We start from the raw sequence: 20,180 nt of genomic DNA on the forward strand, positions 1-20,180 counted from the left end.
GTTTATAGATGTCTGTTGAAGTATTGTTTTTTCGTCATTGATTCTTACTTTGATTTCCTGTATTAATATATCAGATGGAAGGCCTTATACTTACTGGATTGGTCGACATAATGAGAGTCATGAATATTGGGGCGGAGCTTTCCCTGAGAGTGGAAAATGTGGATGTGCTGTCAATCAAACCTGCACTGATTCAAAGTACTGGTGTAACTGTGACGCTGACTACCGACAATGGTGAGATAGAAAGAGAGATTGAGGGAGTGCATGAATGTACAAATGATAATTTATCAAAGGAATTTTTTTGTCACATTTTGAGAATACCTTTTAAACGTATTGACCCCCATAAACGTAAACAAAGGCAAAACGCAGTAACTACACATTTTGTTAAAACTGGGTTATAAGCAAAACGAGGTCTCTTAGACTATGATATGTATTGTGATGTATTCTGCTCAGATTCAGAGAAAACAGAGTGTGAGACTATTTTATTATCCATGTTTGACTGCACAATTAATAAACTTTAAAGCCTTTTTTCTTTGAAGCCATTACTGCATTTTAAGTTTGTAGGGGAGTATTTATATTGCATATACAGTATTTATATACAGTATATACAAGTACAAAGTAAACATTTATTGATGAACCCAACCTGTAATTATGTGTCTTATGAAGGTTTCGAACATAATCGAAGTCTAAAGACTCATTTAGAAAACCTCTCGGTTTACCAGGCACTCGGACAAGGGCTACTTGTCATTCCGAGACCACCTGCCAGTCAGGAGGATTGTCATTGGGGACACTAACCGCACCGGTTCAGAGGCTCACTACAGTGTCGGAGCACTGTATTGCCATGGAGACAGTGAGTAATGGCTGTTGAATGGAATGTTTGTCTTATAAAATAACCAAATCCTATCTGACCTGCTTATTACACCACTACTTACTAAATTTGTAAATAAATAGACATGAAATATTGATTTGAGTACTCATTTTATTATGTGCAAAGAAAGAGACTGCAGAGTGACACGAGAGACATGAAACCAGCACAGCAATGTAGGAAATAAATTGCAAACATTCAGTTATACAGTTGAGTGGTCATTATAACAAAATATTTGACCAAAGAATGCTGCAATTCACCAATCAGAATCAAGTATTCCAGAGAGCCATGTATTAAACACCTATAATTATATACGCATTTGGCTTGCTCATGACAAATAATTCTCTTAGGAAGTATCTGGAACACCATAGCCATCACAAAGCCCACATATCTGACCTTCCCCACCTTCAAGCCCGGCACCAGTGCCGACATCACATTTCACTTCAGGACCTACCGCACTAACGGAGTGTTTCTGGAAAACTCAGATGACCACCTTCGGAATTTTATCCGAATAGAACTCAACTGTGAGTGTCCAGTGGCAGTGGTATTGTAAATTAAATTGTAAATCCCCAAAATATATGGCTTTTATAGTGACTTTGGCACTTGGGTACCTCTTAATTCTGTCTTCTTCACCAATTCCTCTTAAATTTTCACAGCTACAACTGAGGTGCTATTCATCTTCATGGTGGGTGACGGCATTAGGAATGTGACCCACCGCTCTCCTAAACCTCTCAATGATAATGAATGGCACTATGTGGAGGCTGAAATCAATGTGAAATTGGCACGTCTCAAAGTTGATTTTTTCCCTCCTGCCATACACAAGTTCCCAGGCCAGACTTACATCACCATGAAGTTCACACAACCCCTGCTTGTAGGTAAGAATCAAAGAGCTGGAATTTAGAGGACAGTTTCAGTAATCCTGTTTAAAAGCATAGCTCACCGAAAAATAAAAAATCAATCAAGTTTTTTGAGCATTTTTCCATAAAGCATTTGATATGAAAACATAAAATGCATCTGTATTCAGGTGCGGCCAATCACACTTTAAGGCCTTTTCTGGGTTGTTTACGGGGGCTGCGGATGAACGGGGTGCCTGTGGATTTGGAGGGGAAGGTTGACGAGAGAGCTGGAATACGGAGGAACTGCACTGGAGCGTGTCTGAACACCTCCATACCATGTCGAAACGGAGGCCAGTGCATTGATGGGTATGCTTCATATGCTTGTGACTGCAATAACACAGCCTTCGACGGCTATTACTGTCACTTAGGTGAGTTAACACACATTTGAATATGCATACCCTGTTTCCCACACATTGACATAAATTGACATGATGAAATCGAAATCCAAACTGCAGATTTTTTCTAATAAATATGCACAAATTTAAAATGATATCTTGTCAATTATAAAACATGTGTAATAATATCATCAGACCATGATTAGGAGGTTTAAAAGATTTAAATAAAAGATTAATGAAACACTCTTGAATTCAGTGGGAGATATAAGCTGGTAAAGAGAGTCGCTACTGGTTTTTTAAGACTGGCAGACTCTGGCTGTTGTTTTCACATTATGCTTCAAGCCTCTAAATCCACTGCTGATTTAGGCTAACAGAGAGGAATTTGTCTGCTCTGTGAATTAAACTGCTTTTCTGGATGAGTAGTGTTGGAATATTTCAGAACCTTGTCTTAGAGCTGATATATATTTTACAATAAACCTTAATACACCCACTAATAGGATTCATCATGGGTCACGATTTGGGTCATTTTCATTTATATATCTTATATAATGGAATCTAGACTATGCATTTTGGCTATTTAAAAAAGGGATGAGCCCTTTGATATGTTCTGCCCAAACTTCCTGTTCCAATAGGAATACGCCAACACAGGAAATAAAACTCCGCTCGTCAAGCAATTTCATGGGGCCTACAAATCAAAACCCACTTAGCTCAGAATAATAACTTCTTGAAATTGAATAAAATCATTATGAACATTACAGTTATCCCAGGTGGGATAGACAGCCAATTTTAAGGCTGTTCATATATACTGACTGAAATGAGGATTTAGATTTTTCCCTATCTATGTCAATTGTATAGAAAAAGACGTTTTCCAATGTGGGGGAGGGGTGTTCATGACATGACACAATAACAGCAGGTGTATGGTATCTGCTTTGATTACATTGTTTTAGATATCGGGGCATTCTTTGATGTGGGAGCATGGCTACGCTATGACATTCGTAAAGAGCCGATTTCCTTTGATGCATGGTGGGCAAACTTCTGGATAGAGCCTCACTGGCACAACTTCACCCTCGGCTACAACACAACAACTGATGACATAGAATTTAGCTTCAGCACACTACAGGCCCCAGCTGTGCTGCTGTATATCAGCTCCTTTGGCAATGATTACATCGCTGTCCTGCTCAAAAAAGATGGTATACACACTCACAAACACCATTGCATAATGAAGTGTGTGATATTTTCAATGTTTAAATACGTTTGCCTATCCCATCTTAACATGCACAGACAATCTGGGGGAGAGTTTGAGTAACATATTTTAAAGAAGACAATATTTTTGCAATTCCATTTAGTGCTGCTAGTGGTGCAGAAATTACAGACTTCAGCTTTAAAGCTAAAGTAACTTTTACTGTGTCCAACCTTAGTATGCAGAGACTATAAGTAAGCCATTCATAGGTAAATTTTCTTGAAAACTGTAAACACTGTGTCTCTGTGGTGCTATGAAAAATCTGTTTGTTTTGAGCTACCATCTATACAAACACAATGACACTGACTCTCCCAATGGCATGAGTTGGGGGTGGGACTATCTATTTGTTTGACCCCGTATTTGGAAAGCTGTTTTGAAAACAATGTTTATTTTTGCAGTTCCATTTGGTGGCACTAGTGGCACAGAAATTACATACTTCAGCTTTAAGATGCTCTCGGAACAATGCAGAAAGGATCTTTAACTTTGTAATGATCATTCAGAGGCATTGTTGATGATATTGTACAGAGGAATTCATTTGATATATTACTGTCACGTAATGTAGAGAACATTTCGAGATTTTGTTTTAACTTCTTTTGCAGGTACTTTATCACTGAGGTACCGGCTTGGTATAATAAGTTATAAATTTAAGTTGACTGATAGAAACATGGCGGATGGCTTCCCTCATTTTGTCAACATCACAAGACACAACTACACCGTATGGACACAGGTAGGCTCTCCTACCAGATCAATTGGGAATTAAAATGGAAAAACTTAACGATCCATCATTGAAAACCATATATTGACAAATATTATTTGTGTGTGTTTGCACATGTATTTCTAGGTGGATTACATGGATCCATGGGTTGAGAAGTTAATACCAGGAGAGATTCCAAGATTTGACTCACCAAAGTCTATATTCTTGGGCAGAGTCATGGGTAAGAAAATTATATTCATCTTAACCTGTTAAGATTTTGAAAGGACAAAAAAAAAAAAAAAAAAAAAAACTAGAGCACATGATTAACTATTTGTAGATGAAAAGTTGAGTACTTGCATGTAATTGATATGGTTTTTGCTATCTTCTTCATAGAGGTGGGAGGTGTAGATTACGAAATTCAGAGGCACAACAGTCCAGGATTTATGGGCTGTATATCAGGGGTCCGCTACAACATTTTCGCCCCGCTGAAGGTTTACTTCCGTCCCAATGTAACCAACCCACCCGTGACTACTCAAGGCTATGTGGTGGAGTCTAACTGTGGGGCATTTCCCCCTGTCTTAGGATATGTCCCTTGGGAGGATGACCCCTGGTTCACTGGGCTGTGTAAGACTACATTTCCCTCCATTCACATAAAGATTGCCTTGTTATAACTGGTGAATTCAGGTTAACTGGGTCAATATACTGTTAAAAATCAGGCCAGTGTACCTGAATTCAGCTTTTATTTGCTTTCGAACAGGTTATTTGTGCAAGTATGTAGTGTAAGAAGATTTATTTTAAACAAATGCAAATGTTATACTCTTAAATTCTAGTGATTACAATTTATGCTGCGATAAGATTGTTTTTATCCATCTAATGATATGTTGTTGTTTATTTTTAGTCTTCCATTATATTCATGATGATGTGACCCCACCTTGGATGACATGTAAGTTTACAGTCACACTTATTTTATATTCTTCAGTGCTATAGCTACTGGGCTCAGTGACCATGACCTGAAATCATTACATGAGAGAAAAATAGACAGTGATCAGGCAGATAGTCATATAATTAGAGGATTTTTGTTGTTGTATTCCAAAAACACACGAAAGAAAAGATGTCTGTTAAATGTATGTAGAGGTTTTATGGTAAATTGGACACTTAAGCTTAATCATCTATCATTATGTGTATATTCCATGACTAAAAATCAGCATCAGGTTAATCTTAAACTTGTATGGCATGACATTTATGTAGCCATTTAGATACATTTTTAAAAGAAACACCAATGACAAATTATCAGAAAGTGTCCCACTTTACCAGCGCTTTACCACCTTGCTCTTTTTTTCCCTGTATTCCATTTCAACCTTTCTTTCTCTCTACATATATATCACACAAACAGAAACATTCTCTCCTGACTCTCTCTCTCACAGTCTACCAAATGTCGCTGACCTTCTATGTGTTTATTATGCTAAAACCTATTTCTGAAATCCTCTTAATTTGCAGAACACGGGATTAGCGAACATTCATAATACCATAAGAATATAAGCCTCTGCATAAAGATGCACTGGAGCCATGTCAGAAACTTGTTATAATCAATTATAAAATGTAATATAATATGTAGAATAATAAATATGCTATATGCTCAACTGGTGGGTTGCAACCCAAAAATGGTTGCAGGTCTGGGGACAACATGGAATAACTATTATAAATGCAAATAATAAAATGTAACTAACTATATAATTGTGTTTAGTTAGGATAGCAAAATATCATGGTTTATCAGTTTCCAATGCTTCCAATATCTCTTTGTTGTTGACGCGTGCCCAATCAAACTGTCATTTTAGTGCATATTTATCTGTCAGTTGGTTGAAGCTAGCCAAATTGGACAGACATGCCCCTATCCTTGAACACCATGAGAAAAACATTAAATATGAATTACGTGTTTGATATTATGCTGGGTTGGCACTTGATGTCCAATGTAAAATCTGTATTCTAAAGTTACAACAATGATGTATGGAAATCAGTGCAAGGATATTATATAGAATAATGATATACTGTAGATGTAAGCATCAAATCTCAAATATTGCAGACAGACAATGATTTACAGTATATGTGAACACATTAAGTCTCCTTAACATGACTTAACCCAATATTCCCCAACATGATACAAACTATGTTTAAGCCATCGTTTACAGACAGCTCAGCTAGAATTCTGTAATATTCGTTTTATTAAAGGTGCATATTAATAACTACTATATGGGTGTGTGGGTGTCTGTCTGGGACAGGGGCGGAGCCAGGAGTTTTTCACAGGGGTGGCCTGTATCAGGGGTGGCCACCCCCTAGCTCCACCATTGCTCTGGGATTACAGTAAATTGGGATTTTGGAGGTCATCAAAAAAGAAATACACACATATATTGATAAATATACAAATATCACTACATGCAGGGGTTAAATTGGGGCAATTTCAAAAAAAGAATGAAATGGTCCAGACTGTGTGGCGTCGGAACCTGTTCTGTTATAATCATAGAGCGGCACTGTTTTAAGCGCAGGCTGGAGAATGGAGAGCAGGCTGTGGAGCACAGTAGAGCAGAACCATTGCAGTGTCACTCTAGGCAAATATATCAGGAAGCATAATGCTTAATGTAATTAATTTTGGTTTTTTTGAGCAAGGCAAGTTTATTTAAATAGCACATTTCATACACAATGGCAATTTAAAGTGCTTTATATATAAATTATATTGAAATTACATGATAAAATTAATTTTAAAACCAATTAAGTACAAGAAATTAGAATAAAAAGTAAAAAAATTAATTTGATAAAAAGAATTATTATAAATAAATAAAAAATAAAAAGAATACTGAAATAAAATGATGTAGTGCAATCAGTAAGTGCAGCACAGTGCTCAGTCAGTAAATGCACAGTTAAACAGATGTGTTTTCAGTTTGGATTTGAATGTGGCTACTGTTGGAGTATACCTGACCTCTTCTGGAAGCTGGTTCCAGCTGTGGGTGGCATAATAGCTAAACGCTGTCTCACCTTGTTTTGAGTGAACCCTCTGTTTGTCTAACTGACTTGATCCTAATGATCTGAGAGGTCTATATTCAACAAGCATATCTGAGATGTATTTAGGTCTTAGGCTATTGAGTGATTTATAAACGAGTAATAGTACTTTAAAATCAATTCTAAATGTAACTGGAAGCCAATTTAAAGACCTGAGGACTCGAGTAATATGCTCTGATTTTTTTGGTTCGGGTGAGAATCCTGGCAGCAGCATTCTGAATGAGCTGCAGGTGTCTAATGGACTTTTTGGGAAGGCCAGTGAGGAATCCATTGCAGTAGTCCACCCTAATGGTGATGAATGCTTGAACAATTTTCTCAAAGTGTTGACTAGATACAAAACATCTAATTCTGGCTATATTTTTTAGATGATAGTAGGCTGATTTAGTTATTGCTTTGATGTGACTACTGAAACTAAGATATGTCTCCAAAATGACACCAAGAATCCTTACTTGATTTTTTTGTCTTTAGACCCTTGGAGTCAAGGTATGTGTTCACCTTGGGAACTTTGCTTTGTTGCCAAATACAGTGACCTCTTTCTTGTCGTTGTATAACTGAAGGAAGTTTTGGCACATCCAACTGTTATTTTCGTCAATGTACTGTCAAAGGGAGTCTATGGGGCTGTAGTCATTTGGCGATAGGGCTAGATAGATCTGGGTGTCGTCTGCATAGCTATGGTACGCAATTTGGTTCTTTTTCATAATTTGGCCTAGTGGGAGCATATACAGGTTGAACAGGAACGGTGCAAGAATTTAGTCTTGTGGGACTCCTCACGTCATGGATGTCCACTCAGATACATAGTTGCCTATGTTCACATAGTAGCCCCTCCCTACCTAGTTTTCCAGTCTGTCTATGAGAATGTTGTGGTCAATAGTGTCAAAGAAGCACTGAGATCAAATAATACCAGCTCTGATATTTTGCCTAAATCAGTATTTAGCCGAATATCATTAAGGATCTTTATGAGTGCCGTCTCTGTGCTATGATGCGGTCGGAAACCAGACTGGAAATGGTCCAATTAGCCATTCATGATTAAGAATTTGTTCAGCTGGTTGAAAATAACCTTTTCAATGATTTTGCCTATGAAAGGAAGATTTGATATTGGTCTGTAGTTGATCAATATCAAGTTATCTAGATTGCTCTAAGAAGGGGCTTGACAACTGCAGTTTTCAGGGACTTCGGAAATGTGCCTGAAAGGAGTGATGCATTTACTATTTCTAACAGATCTTTTTCCAGACATTTAAACAATTTTTTTTTAATTATGTGGGGAGTGTGTCAAGACAGCAGGTTGACGTTTTAAGATGCTGTACTGTTTCTTCCAGGGGTTTGCCATCAATTGCCTCAAAATCAGACATAGAGACTAATTTCTGAATTTTTTGTGAGAACGAGCTGATCGGCAATCTAATGTCATTGATGTTCTTCATGAAAAAAGATGCAAACTCGTTGCATTTGCTGTCAGAGATCATTTCACAGGGAACCTGTGTTGGGGGATTAGTTTGTCTCTCTACAGTAGCAAAAAGAGTATGGGTGTTGTTTATGTTGCTGTTTATAATGTTTGAGAAGAAGGTCTGCCTAGCTATACTTAGTTCCAAATTGAAAGCATGAAGGCTGTGTTATAGATATTATAATGGACTTCAAGTTGTGTTTTCCGCCACATTCGTTCTGCTTTCCTGCATTTTCTTTTCATGTTTTGTGCTGCTGTTGTGTTTCTCCAAGGTGCTTTACACCTACCAGTAATCATCCTGACCTTTACAGGAGCAATGCCATCAATAGCATTTTTTACTTTTTAAGTTTAAGTTATCGAGGAGAACATCAACACAGTCTGTGGATATACTTGGTGTCAAAGATATAGCCTTGATAAATTGCACACTAGTATTCTCATTTATGTACCTCTTTCTGACAGAGACAGATCTCAGTGGCAGGAGAAAACAATAATTTCAAAGAAAATACAGAAATGGTCAGATAGCACGACATCCTTAATAATAGTGGATGAAATGTTCAGACCCTTACTAATGAGCAGATCAAGAGTGTCCGCGACTGTGTGTGGGTCCATCTACATGCTGAGTCAGATCAAAATTGTTTAAAACTGTTATAAGTTCTTTGGCAGTGTTGTGTTCAGGATTATCTATATGAATATTGAAATCCCCAGCAATAACAAAACAGTCAAATTCAGAGGAAGTTGTTGATAACAGTTCTGTAAAATCATCAACAAAGCCAGGAGAGTATTTTGGAGGCTTATAAATAATGATAAATAGAATGCGTGGAGCACCTTTTAGTATAATACTTAGATATTCAAAGGTCAAGTAAACACCAAGTGACACTTGCATTGAAAGACATCTTTAAATATCACAGCAAATCCTCCACCTCTCCTAACAGCTCTGCAGACACTCATAAAAGTAAAGTTTGGAGGGGCTGATTCATTGAGGAATGTTGCACTGCAGCTGTTATCTAACCAAGTTTCATTTAGAAACATAAAGTCCAGGTTGTTTGTGGTTATGAGTTCATTGACTAAAAATGACTTGTTCTTTAGTGAGCAGATGTTCAAAAGTTTGCCATATGTCTTGAGAAGGCCTTCATCTTCCTATCACTTAACATAACAGATACAGAAAAAGCTACTGGTACAGCAAGTACACACACTGAATGGAGACAGAATGTGTGAACTTTGTGTGAAACACAAACTGGCCTGGAGCATACAGGAAATTAAGTGGATTGACAAACTGCCAATAATTTATTTTCTTTTTTCATTCAAAGATGCCGTAACATTGTTTCTGATCGTTCTGACAAATTTAACCCCCGGTTTCTGTCTTTTTCTCCACAGTAATAGTGACCGTGTCTCTGATGTTGCTGTTCCTGATCCTTTACGGCCTCTACATTTACTTGTACAGGTATAAAGGCAGTTATCACACTAATGAACCAAAACAGCTGGAGTCTCCCAGCTCCGCTCGCCCCCTCACTGACACTCTACGCAAGGAGAAAAAGAACCTGCCAGAAATAGAGGAGAGTCCCAAGGAATAACACACAACTACAGTATGAAAGATGACTGGATGAAAGGAGGGGAAGACTGAACACTGAGGACTGAGTCACAAATGGGATTTTCTTATTTCTCTTTTGCCTTTATAGTAATGTAACTGTATATTTATTTTTCTTTCCCATTATTTTTACAGTGTGTTCTGATATTTAGTGCTTTTGGCAGGGTTCAAAGCGAGCAGGCTAAAGATACTTTACCATCCAATCAATGAGCACTGGCAGTGCAGGCCAACTGAAGTGCCTCAGCAACATTACAGGAAACTTTGAAACTACATAACACTACAAAAATCATTAATCAGTATTTCTTCTTATTTTCCAGTAAAAATATCTAAACATCATTAAAATAAGACACATTTACTAAAGATATAAAGATATATATATATTTTTTTACCTCATTGGCAATTGTTTTTCTTGTTTTAATTTTAAAGCGTACAAAATGAAATTTAGGCTTAAAATAAGAAAAAAAAATTCCAATGAGAAAAAGTCTTAATATCTCATGCAATTTTGCTTCTCAAATAAATTGATCTTGTTTTAATGATGTGTGGAGATTTTTACTATAAAACAAGACTGTAAATCAATATTGATTAAAGAAAAGTGATTTTTGTAGTGTGTACTGAATGAAGTGATCATTTTGACTCAGAAGTAGTGTAGATTTAAGCGAGTTTGATAGTCATGTTGTTTTGATGAGAGAGCAAAATGCACAAAGACAACCTTAAAGAGGAAAATGTGTTGAAGATGAAGATATGTTTACACATATCTGTTGCATCATCACTCAAACTTCATTAATGTAAAGTATGAAAGTTTTAGCTATAGCTGGATCCAAAACATTGCTTGGAAATAGCTCAGAAACATTGCTGTTAAATGGTATTTAAGTACCTATTTGTTATTAGTACACACGACATGCCTAAAACATGTTACAGTGCTTAAAAGAGTTGGAGAGTCAAATGGCATTGAATATCTTCAGCTTCTTCTCAAGAGCACAACGATTGAATTTAAATGTGCTGAACAATGTTCTTTTGGGTAAATCTAATTTCTGTGGCATATTTAAAACAACAGAACAGTGTTTGCATTTGTGTACTTCTTGGTGACAATTCTTAGTTTTAGCATTCATGAAGATTTTGACATTTGAAATCTTTTCCTAAATATAACACAATGGGAAACGTCTAACCATCAGCCAAATTATCAGACGTGATCACGGGTTGGTAACAGTTTTCACGATGCCACAGTGGAATAAAATATAGAGATGAAAACGAAAAGCTTATAACTAAGAATACATATCCTCCTTATCGCTGCTAATTCAAAACACACACAAGCCTTTCCAAGCCATTATCTGTTGACCATTCTCAAGGAATTTCAACACTAAAGTTGATAGTTGATAAAGGGATAGTTCACCCAAAAATGAAAATTCTCTCATCATTTTCTTACTCATGCCATCTCAGATGTGTATGACTTTCTTTCATCTGCTGAACACAAACGAAGATTTTTTAGCAGAATTTCCCTGCTCTGTAGGTCCATACAATACAAGTGAATGGGTGCCAACATTTTTAAGCTCCAAAATCCACATAAGGGCAACATAAAAGTACTCCAGACAACTCTGATGGTTAAATCTATATTTTCTGAAGCGATAAGATAGGTGTGGGTGAGAAACAGATCAATATTTAAGTCCTTTTTCCTTCACTTCCACTTTCTCATTCTATTTTTGGTGAATCACATTCTTCATGCATATTGCCCACTTCTGGCAGGAAGGAGAATTTATGACAAAAAAAGAACTTAAATATTGATCTGTTTCTCAGCCACACCTATCATATTATGTCTGAACACATGAATTTAACCACCGGGAAACCACTAAAAGTATGGATTACTTTTATGCTGCCCGATTTTGGAGTTTCAAAATTTTGGGACCCATTCACTTCATTTGTGATCTTCATTTGTGTTCTGCAGAATAAAGTCATACACATATGGAATGGCATGAGGGTGAGTAAATGATGAGAGAATTTTTATTTTTGGGTGAACTATCCCTTTAGTGAAATCAAGAAGAATCAGTTTATATTGTAGAAACCCTACACGAATAGAGACAGGGAAAGCTTTATTGTGTCAGTCAGAGTTTGTCAGATGCCACAGATGGGTGTGACTGAAGTGTAAGCTTTGTCGCTTTCTGTCTGTTCAAGAAAATTATTTCTGCAGGCAATAACAGAATGTAATTTATTGTTATAATAGCATACAATAACATGTCTTCAGTTCAATCTACATCATATTCATGTCATTTCAGATGAATATCTGAACATCTTTGAATTCTGTTTGGTTACTGACATGATACAGAGCAGTTCAGCACAAGTGAATGTCGCATGACAACAGTGTGTTTTCACACATCCCAGAGAAACAGTCTGCGAATGGAAGACACCCATGTAAAAAGTCCTTTTTTTAAATTCAACCATGCATTTGCTGTAGGACACCACTATTGCTGCTGCAGCTTATTAGCTGCTTTTTATGGTGGTCCAATCCAAAGCTTAGAGCAGTGTTTCTCAACCTCTTTTTGATGAATACCCCCCTACTTTATTCCCTAACATCCATACCCCCAAAGCGAAGACTTTGTTGTACCAAAAAAAAAAAAAAAGAAAAAGATATAAAATACAAAACTCAATATTTTTGTTATTTGCTCAATTTGCTCAATGCAATTTCGATGCATTGCATAATTTTAAAGTTGTGTTAATAAATTCAGCAGGCTTCACCAAGCATGAATGTGAGACCAAACCTTGCGTTTCTTGAATTCAAGTAGATGGAGGGCTATATCTGGGGCCTATAAAATGAAAATGGAAGACAGAAACTCATAATAAAAGTGATATTGTTTTTTTGTTTTTTTTTTGGCCTTTTGAAGATTATTTAATGACAGAGAAGAGATTTTTTAATGACTGGAGAAGAGATAGGAAATGACAGGGGAGAAGAGTGGGAATGGGATCGGGAAAGGACCTCACAAACCGGGACTCGAACTCGGGTCACCCGTGATGCATCAGCACCACGTGTCATTAGCACAGCCCGCTAGTGATATAATTATTTATTTTTATAGTTTTAACAGTGTTATTTGTAACAAGACTATAGTCAGCACATGGAAGCATCAACTTCTACAATGGTTAGATGTAACATGATTCCTATAAAACAAACTATGGCATTTTTGTAAATATAAACAGTAGACCTACACTAAACACATGTAAAAACGATAAATACAAAATATACATTTTTATGAATTTTAACAAAAATTATTATATTCCCTCACTCCCCTAATGTAGCCTATGACTAATTTAATAATTAATTTAATAATAATTAATAGAGCTGATTTAACTAATTTAATAACCAATTTAATAATCATTAATAGAGCTGAAGTAGTATTATGATAATATTTATTATCAATCTATTTCTGCCTAAAGTACAGTTAGTGTTACTATAGTAAATTCAAGGGTGGTGATGTAGAATTCTGTGCCGATTTCAAATGGTTTCCGCTTCTCGAGCCTTGCTTCTCACAGAGCTGTGAGTTTAAGAGCTTGAACTTTAAGAGCTTTTCACTCGCGCTGCTCTGTCCATTGAGACGTATCCATCTACAGAGTCATACAGGTGCATTAGCCAAGGTTGTGCCTCCACCTGTGTATTTGATGCTGCTAAACCAGATACTTCAGATGCGTCGCTAGACTTCAAAATCAGATGAACTGCAGTACAAATGCATTCCAACCCGTATAATTGAGAACCAACTGATATACTCCAAGTCTAGATAAACGTTTTAATGCAAAGAGGAACTTGACGATAGATTTGATTATTATGAGTGATAAACGCCCCCCATTTGTAACCTAATGACCCCCTCTCAACTAATTTGCTCTCAGCGCCCCCTGGCATCTTTTGAACGCCCCCATTGAGAACCCCTGGCTTAGAGCAATTGCATCATACTTTCTAGAGGTTGTATTAGCTATTTTAAAAAAGAGCAAATATGATAGAAGATAGGCCTACTGTTTATAGAATCTCTAGAAGCTATGCATTTTGCATGACTACTGCACTTTTAATCGAAATGCAATAAGAAAAAAAAAAGAAAAAAAAAAGAGATCACATAATATTCATCCACAGAGTATACTGTTTATGTATATGTATAAATAAAGTGTACTTCTCTTTTTATCATTCTAATTTGTATAATAAAAAAAAATTAAAAATTAAAAATAAAAAAACAGGCAAGTGGGAGTATTTTGTTTCGATGTGTGTAGGATGGAAATGGCTGCTATTCATAAGCCCAGCTTTAACATCTTGACCTCTGTCAGGTTCCTGTTGTATCTTCTGTTTTGCTCTTTTAATGTATTTCTCATTCCTTGACTCTCTCTTCTGATCTCCCCTCTCAAGTCCTCTAAATCAGAAGAATAAAGACTTTGAATTCATTTTTACTTTGGAAAGTCTTAAATTTAAAGAATCATATGCTATTTTAATGTACAGTAAACTTGACAGGGACAAATTCCTCTCAAAATATTTTCCTGAAAAGGACTAATCAGTAAAAAAGGCCATACAAGTTATTCTGATGGCATCAAATATTGTAAGTTGATGTTAAAAGAAAAAGTAAACCATTTCCTTGCAACTTTCCAATTTCCAATTTTCACCCGCTGACCAAATTTTTTCAAATTTAAGTTAACGGTAATTTTAACTAATGGCTTGAGAAGAGAGTGGGCAGTCACTATGTAAGTGTAAATGAAAGTGATGAATTAACTTTATTTGAGGAGTGGTGGTCAACACGAGCAGTGTTCGAATTGAGTCAGAGCTCTTGGGGGGGTCCCTTTATACCCTACCACCATCTACCCCATTTGAACTGAGTAATTACGTCAGCGTACACATGACTCCCCAAGAATACCTACGAGAATCCCTACCAAAATATTACAGAATAATTTGATATATTGATTAAAATGAGTCATTTTGATATTTTAATGAGTTGTAAGACAAGCGTAAGATGTTAGGCTTAATGTTAAACTATACATTTTAGAATTTAAATAGGCCTAGTGGTCACCGTGGCTGAGATGCATAGTATTTGGTAGAGTTTTAAATAAGAAGTGGCTCTATAGTATTTATTAAATGATCAAGATGTTGGTTTAGAACTCTGTTGTGGCTATTGTTTACACTGCAAAAAGTGTATGCCAGACAGCTTGCATATTTAAAAATTCTGAGGGAGAGGCGCTCATCAAAGGCGCAGCAGAAGAAATGCAGAAGAATATTTCACCACATAAACATAAGTGTAATAACTTTACAAGTGTTTTATTGTGAGCCAACATGTAGTGTTTGATAAATACTGGCCAATCTACAGGTGCATCTCAATAAATTATAATGTCATGGAAAAGTTAATTTATTTCAGTAATTCAACTCAAATTGTGAAACTCATGTATTAAATAAATTCAATGCACACAGACTGAAGTAGTTTAAGTCTTTGGTTCTTTTAATTGTGATGATTTTGGCTCACATTTAACAAAAACCCACCAATTCACTATCTCAAAAAATTAGAATATGGTGACATGCCAATCAGCTAATCAACTCAAAACACCTGCAAAGGTTTCCTGAGCCTTCAAAATGGTCTCTCAGTTTGGTTCACTAGGCTACACAATCATGGGGAGGACTGCTGATCTGACAGTTGTCCAGAAGACAATCATTGACACCCTTCACAAGGAGGGTAAGCCACAAACATTCATTGCCAAAGAAGCTGGCTGTTCACAGATGCTGTATCCAAGCATGTTAACAGAAAGTTGAGTGGAAGGAAAAAGTGTGGAAGAAAAAGATGCACAACCAACCGAGAGAACCGCAGCCTTATGAGGATTGTCAAGCAAAATCGATTCAAGAATTTGGGTGAACTTCACAAGGAATGGACTGAGGCTGGGGTCAAGGCATCAAGAGCCACCACACACAGACATGTCAAGGAATTTGGCTACAGTTGTCGTATTCCTCTTGTTAAGCCACTCCTGAACCACAGACAACGTCAGAGGCATCTTACCTGGGCTAAGGAGAAGAAGAACTGGACTGTTGCCCAGTGGTCCAAAGTCCTCTTTTCAGATGAGAGCAAGTTTTGTATTTCATTTGGAAACCAAGGTCCTAGAGTCTGGAGGAAGGGTGGAGAAGCTCATAGCCCAAGTTGCTTGAAGTCCAGTGTTAAGTTTCCACAGTCTGTGATGATTTGGGGTGCAATGTCATCTGCTGGTGTTGGTCCATTGTGTTTTTTGAAAACCAAAGTCACTGCACCCGTTTACCAAGAAATTTTGGAGCACTTCATGCTTCCTTCTGCTGACCAGCTTTTTAAAGATGCTGATTTCATTTTCCAGCAGGATTTGGCACCTGCACACACTGCCAAAAGCACCAAAAGTTGATTAAATGACCATGGTGTTGGTGTGCTTGACTGGCCAGCAAACTCACCAGACCTGAACCCCATAGAGAATCTGTTGGGTATTGTCAAGCGGAAAATGAGAAACAAGAGACCAAAAAATGCAGATGAGCTGAAGGCCACTGTCAAAGAAACCTGGGCTTCCATACCACCTCAGCAGTGCCACAAACTGATCACCTCCATGCCACGCCGAATTGAGGCAGTAAATAAAGCAAAAGGAGCCCCTACCAAGTATTGAGAACATATACAGTAAATGAACATACTTTCCAGAAGGCCGACAATTCACTAAAAATGTTTCTTTTATTGGTCTTATGATGTATTCTAATTTTTTGAGATAGTGAATTGGTGGGTTTTTGTTAAATGTGAGCCAAAATCATCACAACTAAAAGAACCAAAGACTTAAACTACTTCAGTCTGTGTGCATTGAATTTATTTAATACACGAGTTTCACAATTTGAGTTGAATTACTGAAATAAATGAACTTTTCCACGACATTCTAATTTATTGAGATGCACCTGTATGTGCATATTAACTGCGAGCATATTAATTAACCTCTAGCGACGGTTTAGTTCTATGATTTAGTAAGATGATTTAATGTTAGTAATTTAGAAGAACCAACAATCATAAATCAAAGAATAATATTTTACAATTATTGTGAGGTAAAATGAGGATCCACTCTGCCAGTCAACGTCTGGAAGTTTCTTAAGAAAACAGCACATGGCGCATTTGGGCTTGTTTAGTATAGAATTTTCCAACGTAAATAATCTGGTTTAGGTTATTTATGAAAACCATATTCTATCACTGCAAACATTTAAAAAAAAAAAAAAAAATGTTAGTTTTATGTTTCTAGTATTGTAGGTTTGATAAAACACCAGGGACCCCCCAAATTACATTATTTTGGACTTATGGGGGGTCCCTTAGCTTTTATTGAGGGTGTTGGACCCCCAATTCGAACAGTGAACACAAGAGTGTATGACTTGATGTATCGTATGTTTGTTAAAAGTGAGGTTTTGTCATTTTCTGCTTTGTAGAAAATGGTTGACAATTTCCAAATGCACTACATGTTTGAAAGTCCTGTTTTGAAGACCTGATCTGAAGTCGTGCTGACTGCTTTTGCATATATGGGGGTTAAATATATACACCAAATTCTCACTGAAATTAGATGTTGGTGACAATTTTACCTTTCCAGGAGTCATGATAGATAATGGCTTAGACTCTAGAGCCACATAAAGGATGCAGGTTCAAGCAACTGAGACCTGAAGTGATCACGATTATTTGTTATTACCACTGTCCTCTTGAACACTTGACTATAGGTTGCTTCATGGGAATTGTCCCTGCGTTTGGTGTACTGCAGATTCTACAAATGAATTGCATCTGCTGAAATAATCCTCTAAAAAAGGACAAAAAAGGAACTACAGTAATTTGACAAGATCAGACAAAACCTTGTAAAGGTGTTTCTCAATGTCCTAAAAGAAGACAGTTTCAGGAAGCCAAGGTGTTACAACACTTAACTTCTCTCCATTCTTTAATTTTGTCCTTGTTTTGTTTGTGGCACTTTCATTGTAAATGACCATGACTGTGTAGAATCAATACAAATCTGGCACTTTAATAAAAGAAGCCTGAAGGAAAGAAACTTTCTGAGATCCCTTTAACTTATGTACTATTCCTTATACTTTAGGTGCACTGTATGTTTTTTTTTTTGTTTTTTTTTTCTCATTTTTTCTAAATAAATCTTAATTCACATCTGAGAGATGACTCCAATATACAGCATTAGTTTTCTATAAACATGTTCATTTTAAACACTTCTGTTAATTCCATTTCATTTCATCTAGCTATTTTTACAAGATAAGTTTATTATCTTTATCATATTATATATTATCTTATGTAATTTTAAAACACAAATTTTTTTTAGGTATTTAGCACCCCGTACTGGAGACAGGAACACTGTGTATCATGGAAAGTCACTATAAATTGACCAAAGCACAGAAAGATGTATATATAAAAAAAGACATGCCATAAATTACAGTATATGTTGTTTACATATTAAAAGCTATAATATTTCATGGCAGGACATTTATTATTCTTCTGATTTTGAAGAAATTTCAGACATTGCTTTTAAAGGTCCACCTCCAATAAAACAAAAGTGATTTAGGAATTACTGAATTTGTGAATGTTCTAATATGTACTCATTTCAGGATGATTCTCACAATAACACATGAAATTTTGTTAAGAATAGTGTACACATGATGTTAAGATTTGAGAAGGCAAAGACTATATAAAAAAAAAAAAAAAAAAAAAAATTATATTCACTTTAAGGCCTATTTGTTCTATTTCTCTACATACAGTATGTATTAAAAATCCAGATGAACACAAACATTTTTGTTGGTGCATTCACAAAAAGTTCCACTAATTTTCACACGTAAAGTGTAATTAAAACTCTGGGCATGTTAAACAAATATTGCAGTTTAGTTTCATTTTTATTTACATACTGTAAATTGGTACAGATGACAGTGGAACACACTTGTTAGGCCTATTTTGTAAACTTATTCTTAAAAAAAGCCTGTTAGACAATGCTCTTTAAGTTACTCTTTATCTCACAGTTCACATTCAGTCCGTCGGTTTAAATGGTTACTTGTTTTGTTTATTAATACAGAACATTAATAATTTTTGACCTAATACAATTTAAGCACAGATGAAGCTAAACTGCCTTAGTGCTATGTTAGCAAGAATGCTAATCTCTGACAACATTAGCCAGCTTTGTGCAATACAACAAGCTGCTTACAGTTGATGAAGGAAAAGATATTTAAATACAGACAGACGGACAGAAAGATCTAAATACACTTTTCCAGAATATTTGCCAGCCATACTATATTTAGAACACTTGGCAGATGCTATGGCTGAAAAGATAATGAAAAAGCCTTGAAAGATGCAGATCAATGCACATTACAGTAACAGGCTAACATCAAATTACACCAAGTTGCAGGGGATTATTGAACAATGCACAAATAATGAACTTTGTTCTAAAGAGAAAATAGCTTGACTTGACTGACTACTATAATTGCAAATGTAACATTGAAATATTGCTTATTGTGAAGCACAATTAAATATTCTGATCAAAAACAACAATTGTGTGTGATGCGTTCAGATTGCAGTTACAGTATATATCGAGCATATAGAGGTTATAACTACTTACGGTTCAAAAGCTGTTTACAGAGACTTGTAAATGGAGAGATTTGATTTACAAACCTCATTGATGTATGAAAATTGTCTGAACTGGCATTTTTTCTTCTGCACATGATCTTTTAGTGGGTAGAGGAACATCACTGGGAAATGGTGGAATCTGGCTTATCAAGGTCCTGTGGTATTGGCCATTTAGTTCAGTTGTGGATTTGTACATTTGAGAACACTTGTTCAGACAATTCAATCAAACCACAGGTCAAATCAGAGGATCAAGGTAGTGACATCACCCTTGGACTGCATCATCAAGCGACTCTGTGATGTCATTACAAAATCACTCCTCATAGGCATTCATAATGCCCAGAAGCCAGGAAACCACGTTTTCTTCCACTTTCAGTGAGTAGGCAAAAAATGTTACCAGATAAATGATGTAGACATCCTCATAATGAAAGCATGTCTACACTATGTCGATTTCTCTCTCAATACCCACATACTTCAATGCATCTGCTTGACTGTACCTAA

The 20,180-nt window shown here is 36.2% G+C and overlaps 2 protein-coding genes across 7 annotated transcripts in view; one reads left to right on the forward strand and one right to left on the reverse strand.

Moving 5' to 3' along the window:
• Window positions 1-15,522, forward strand: part of LOC127449768 (contactin-associated protein 1-like) — a 31,535-nt gene extending 16,013 nt beyond the window's left edge. Inside the window, exons 14-24 of the mRNA XM_051713306.1 lie at window positions 75-231; window positions 720-847; window positions 1,213-1,386; window positions 1,519-1,737; window positions 1,887-2,126; window positions 3,041-3,283; window positions 3,933-4,060; window positions 4,175-4,268; window positions 4,421-4,651; window positions 4,926-4,970; window positions 9,891-15,522. Coding sequence (XP_051569266.1) covers window positions 75-231; window positions 720-847; window positions 1,213-1,386; window positions 1,519-1,737; window positions 1,887-2,126; window positions 3,041-3,283; window positions 3,933-4,060; window positions 4,175-4,268; window positions 4,421-4,651; window positions 4,926-4,970; window positions 9,891-10,087 — 1,856 coding nt within the window. The 3' untranslated portion in view covers window positions 10,088-15,522. The remainder of the gene's footprint in view (window positions 1-74; window positions 232-719; window positions 848-1,212; window positions 1,387-1,518; window positions 1,738-1,886; window positions 2,127-3,040; window positions 3,284-3,932; window positions 4,061-4,174; window positions 4,269-4,420; window positions 4,652-4,925; window positions 4,971-9,890) is intronic.
• Window positions 15,523-19,705: 4,183 nt separating this feature from the next.
• Window positions 19,706-20,180, reverse strand: part of LOC127449771 (histone-lysine N-methyltransferase EZH2-like) — a 29,442-nt gene continuing 28,967 nt past the window's right edge. For 5 of the 6 annotated variants that reach the window (XR_007898802.1, XM_051713311.1, XM_051713310.1 and 2 more), the window contains one exon: window positions 19,706-20,176. Coding sequence is in view for 4 of the 6 variants with exons in the window: in XM_051713311.1 (XP_051569271.1) it covers window positions 20,116-20,176 (61 nt within the window). In the remaining 2 variants the exon portion in view is untranslated. The remainder of the gene's footprint in view (window positions 20,177-20,180) is intronic. The other variant, XR_007898801.1, reaches the window with a different exon arrangement.

Source organism: Myxocyprinus asiaticus, chromosome 13, assembly GCF_019703515.2.
Source record: "Myxocyprinus asiaticus isolate MX2 ecotype Aquarium Trade chromosome 13, UBuf_Myxa_2, whole genome shotgun sequence".
NCBI lineage: Eukaryota > Metazoa > Chordata > Actinopteri > Cypriniformes > Catostomidae > Myxocyprinus > Myxocyprinus asiaticus.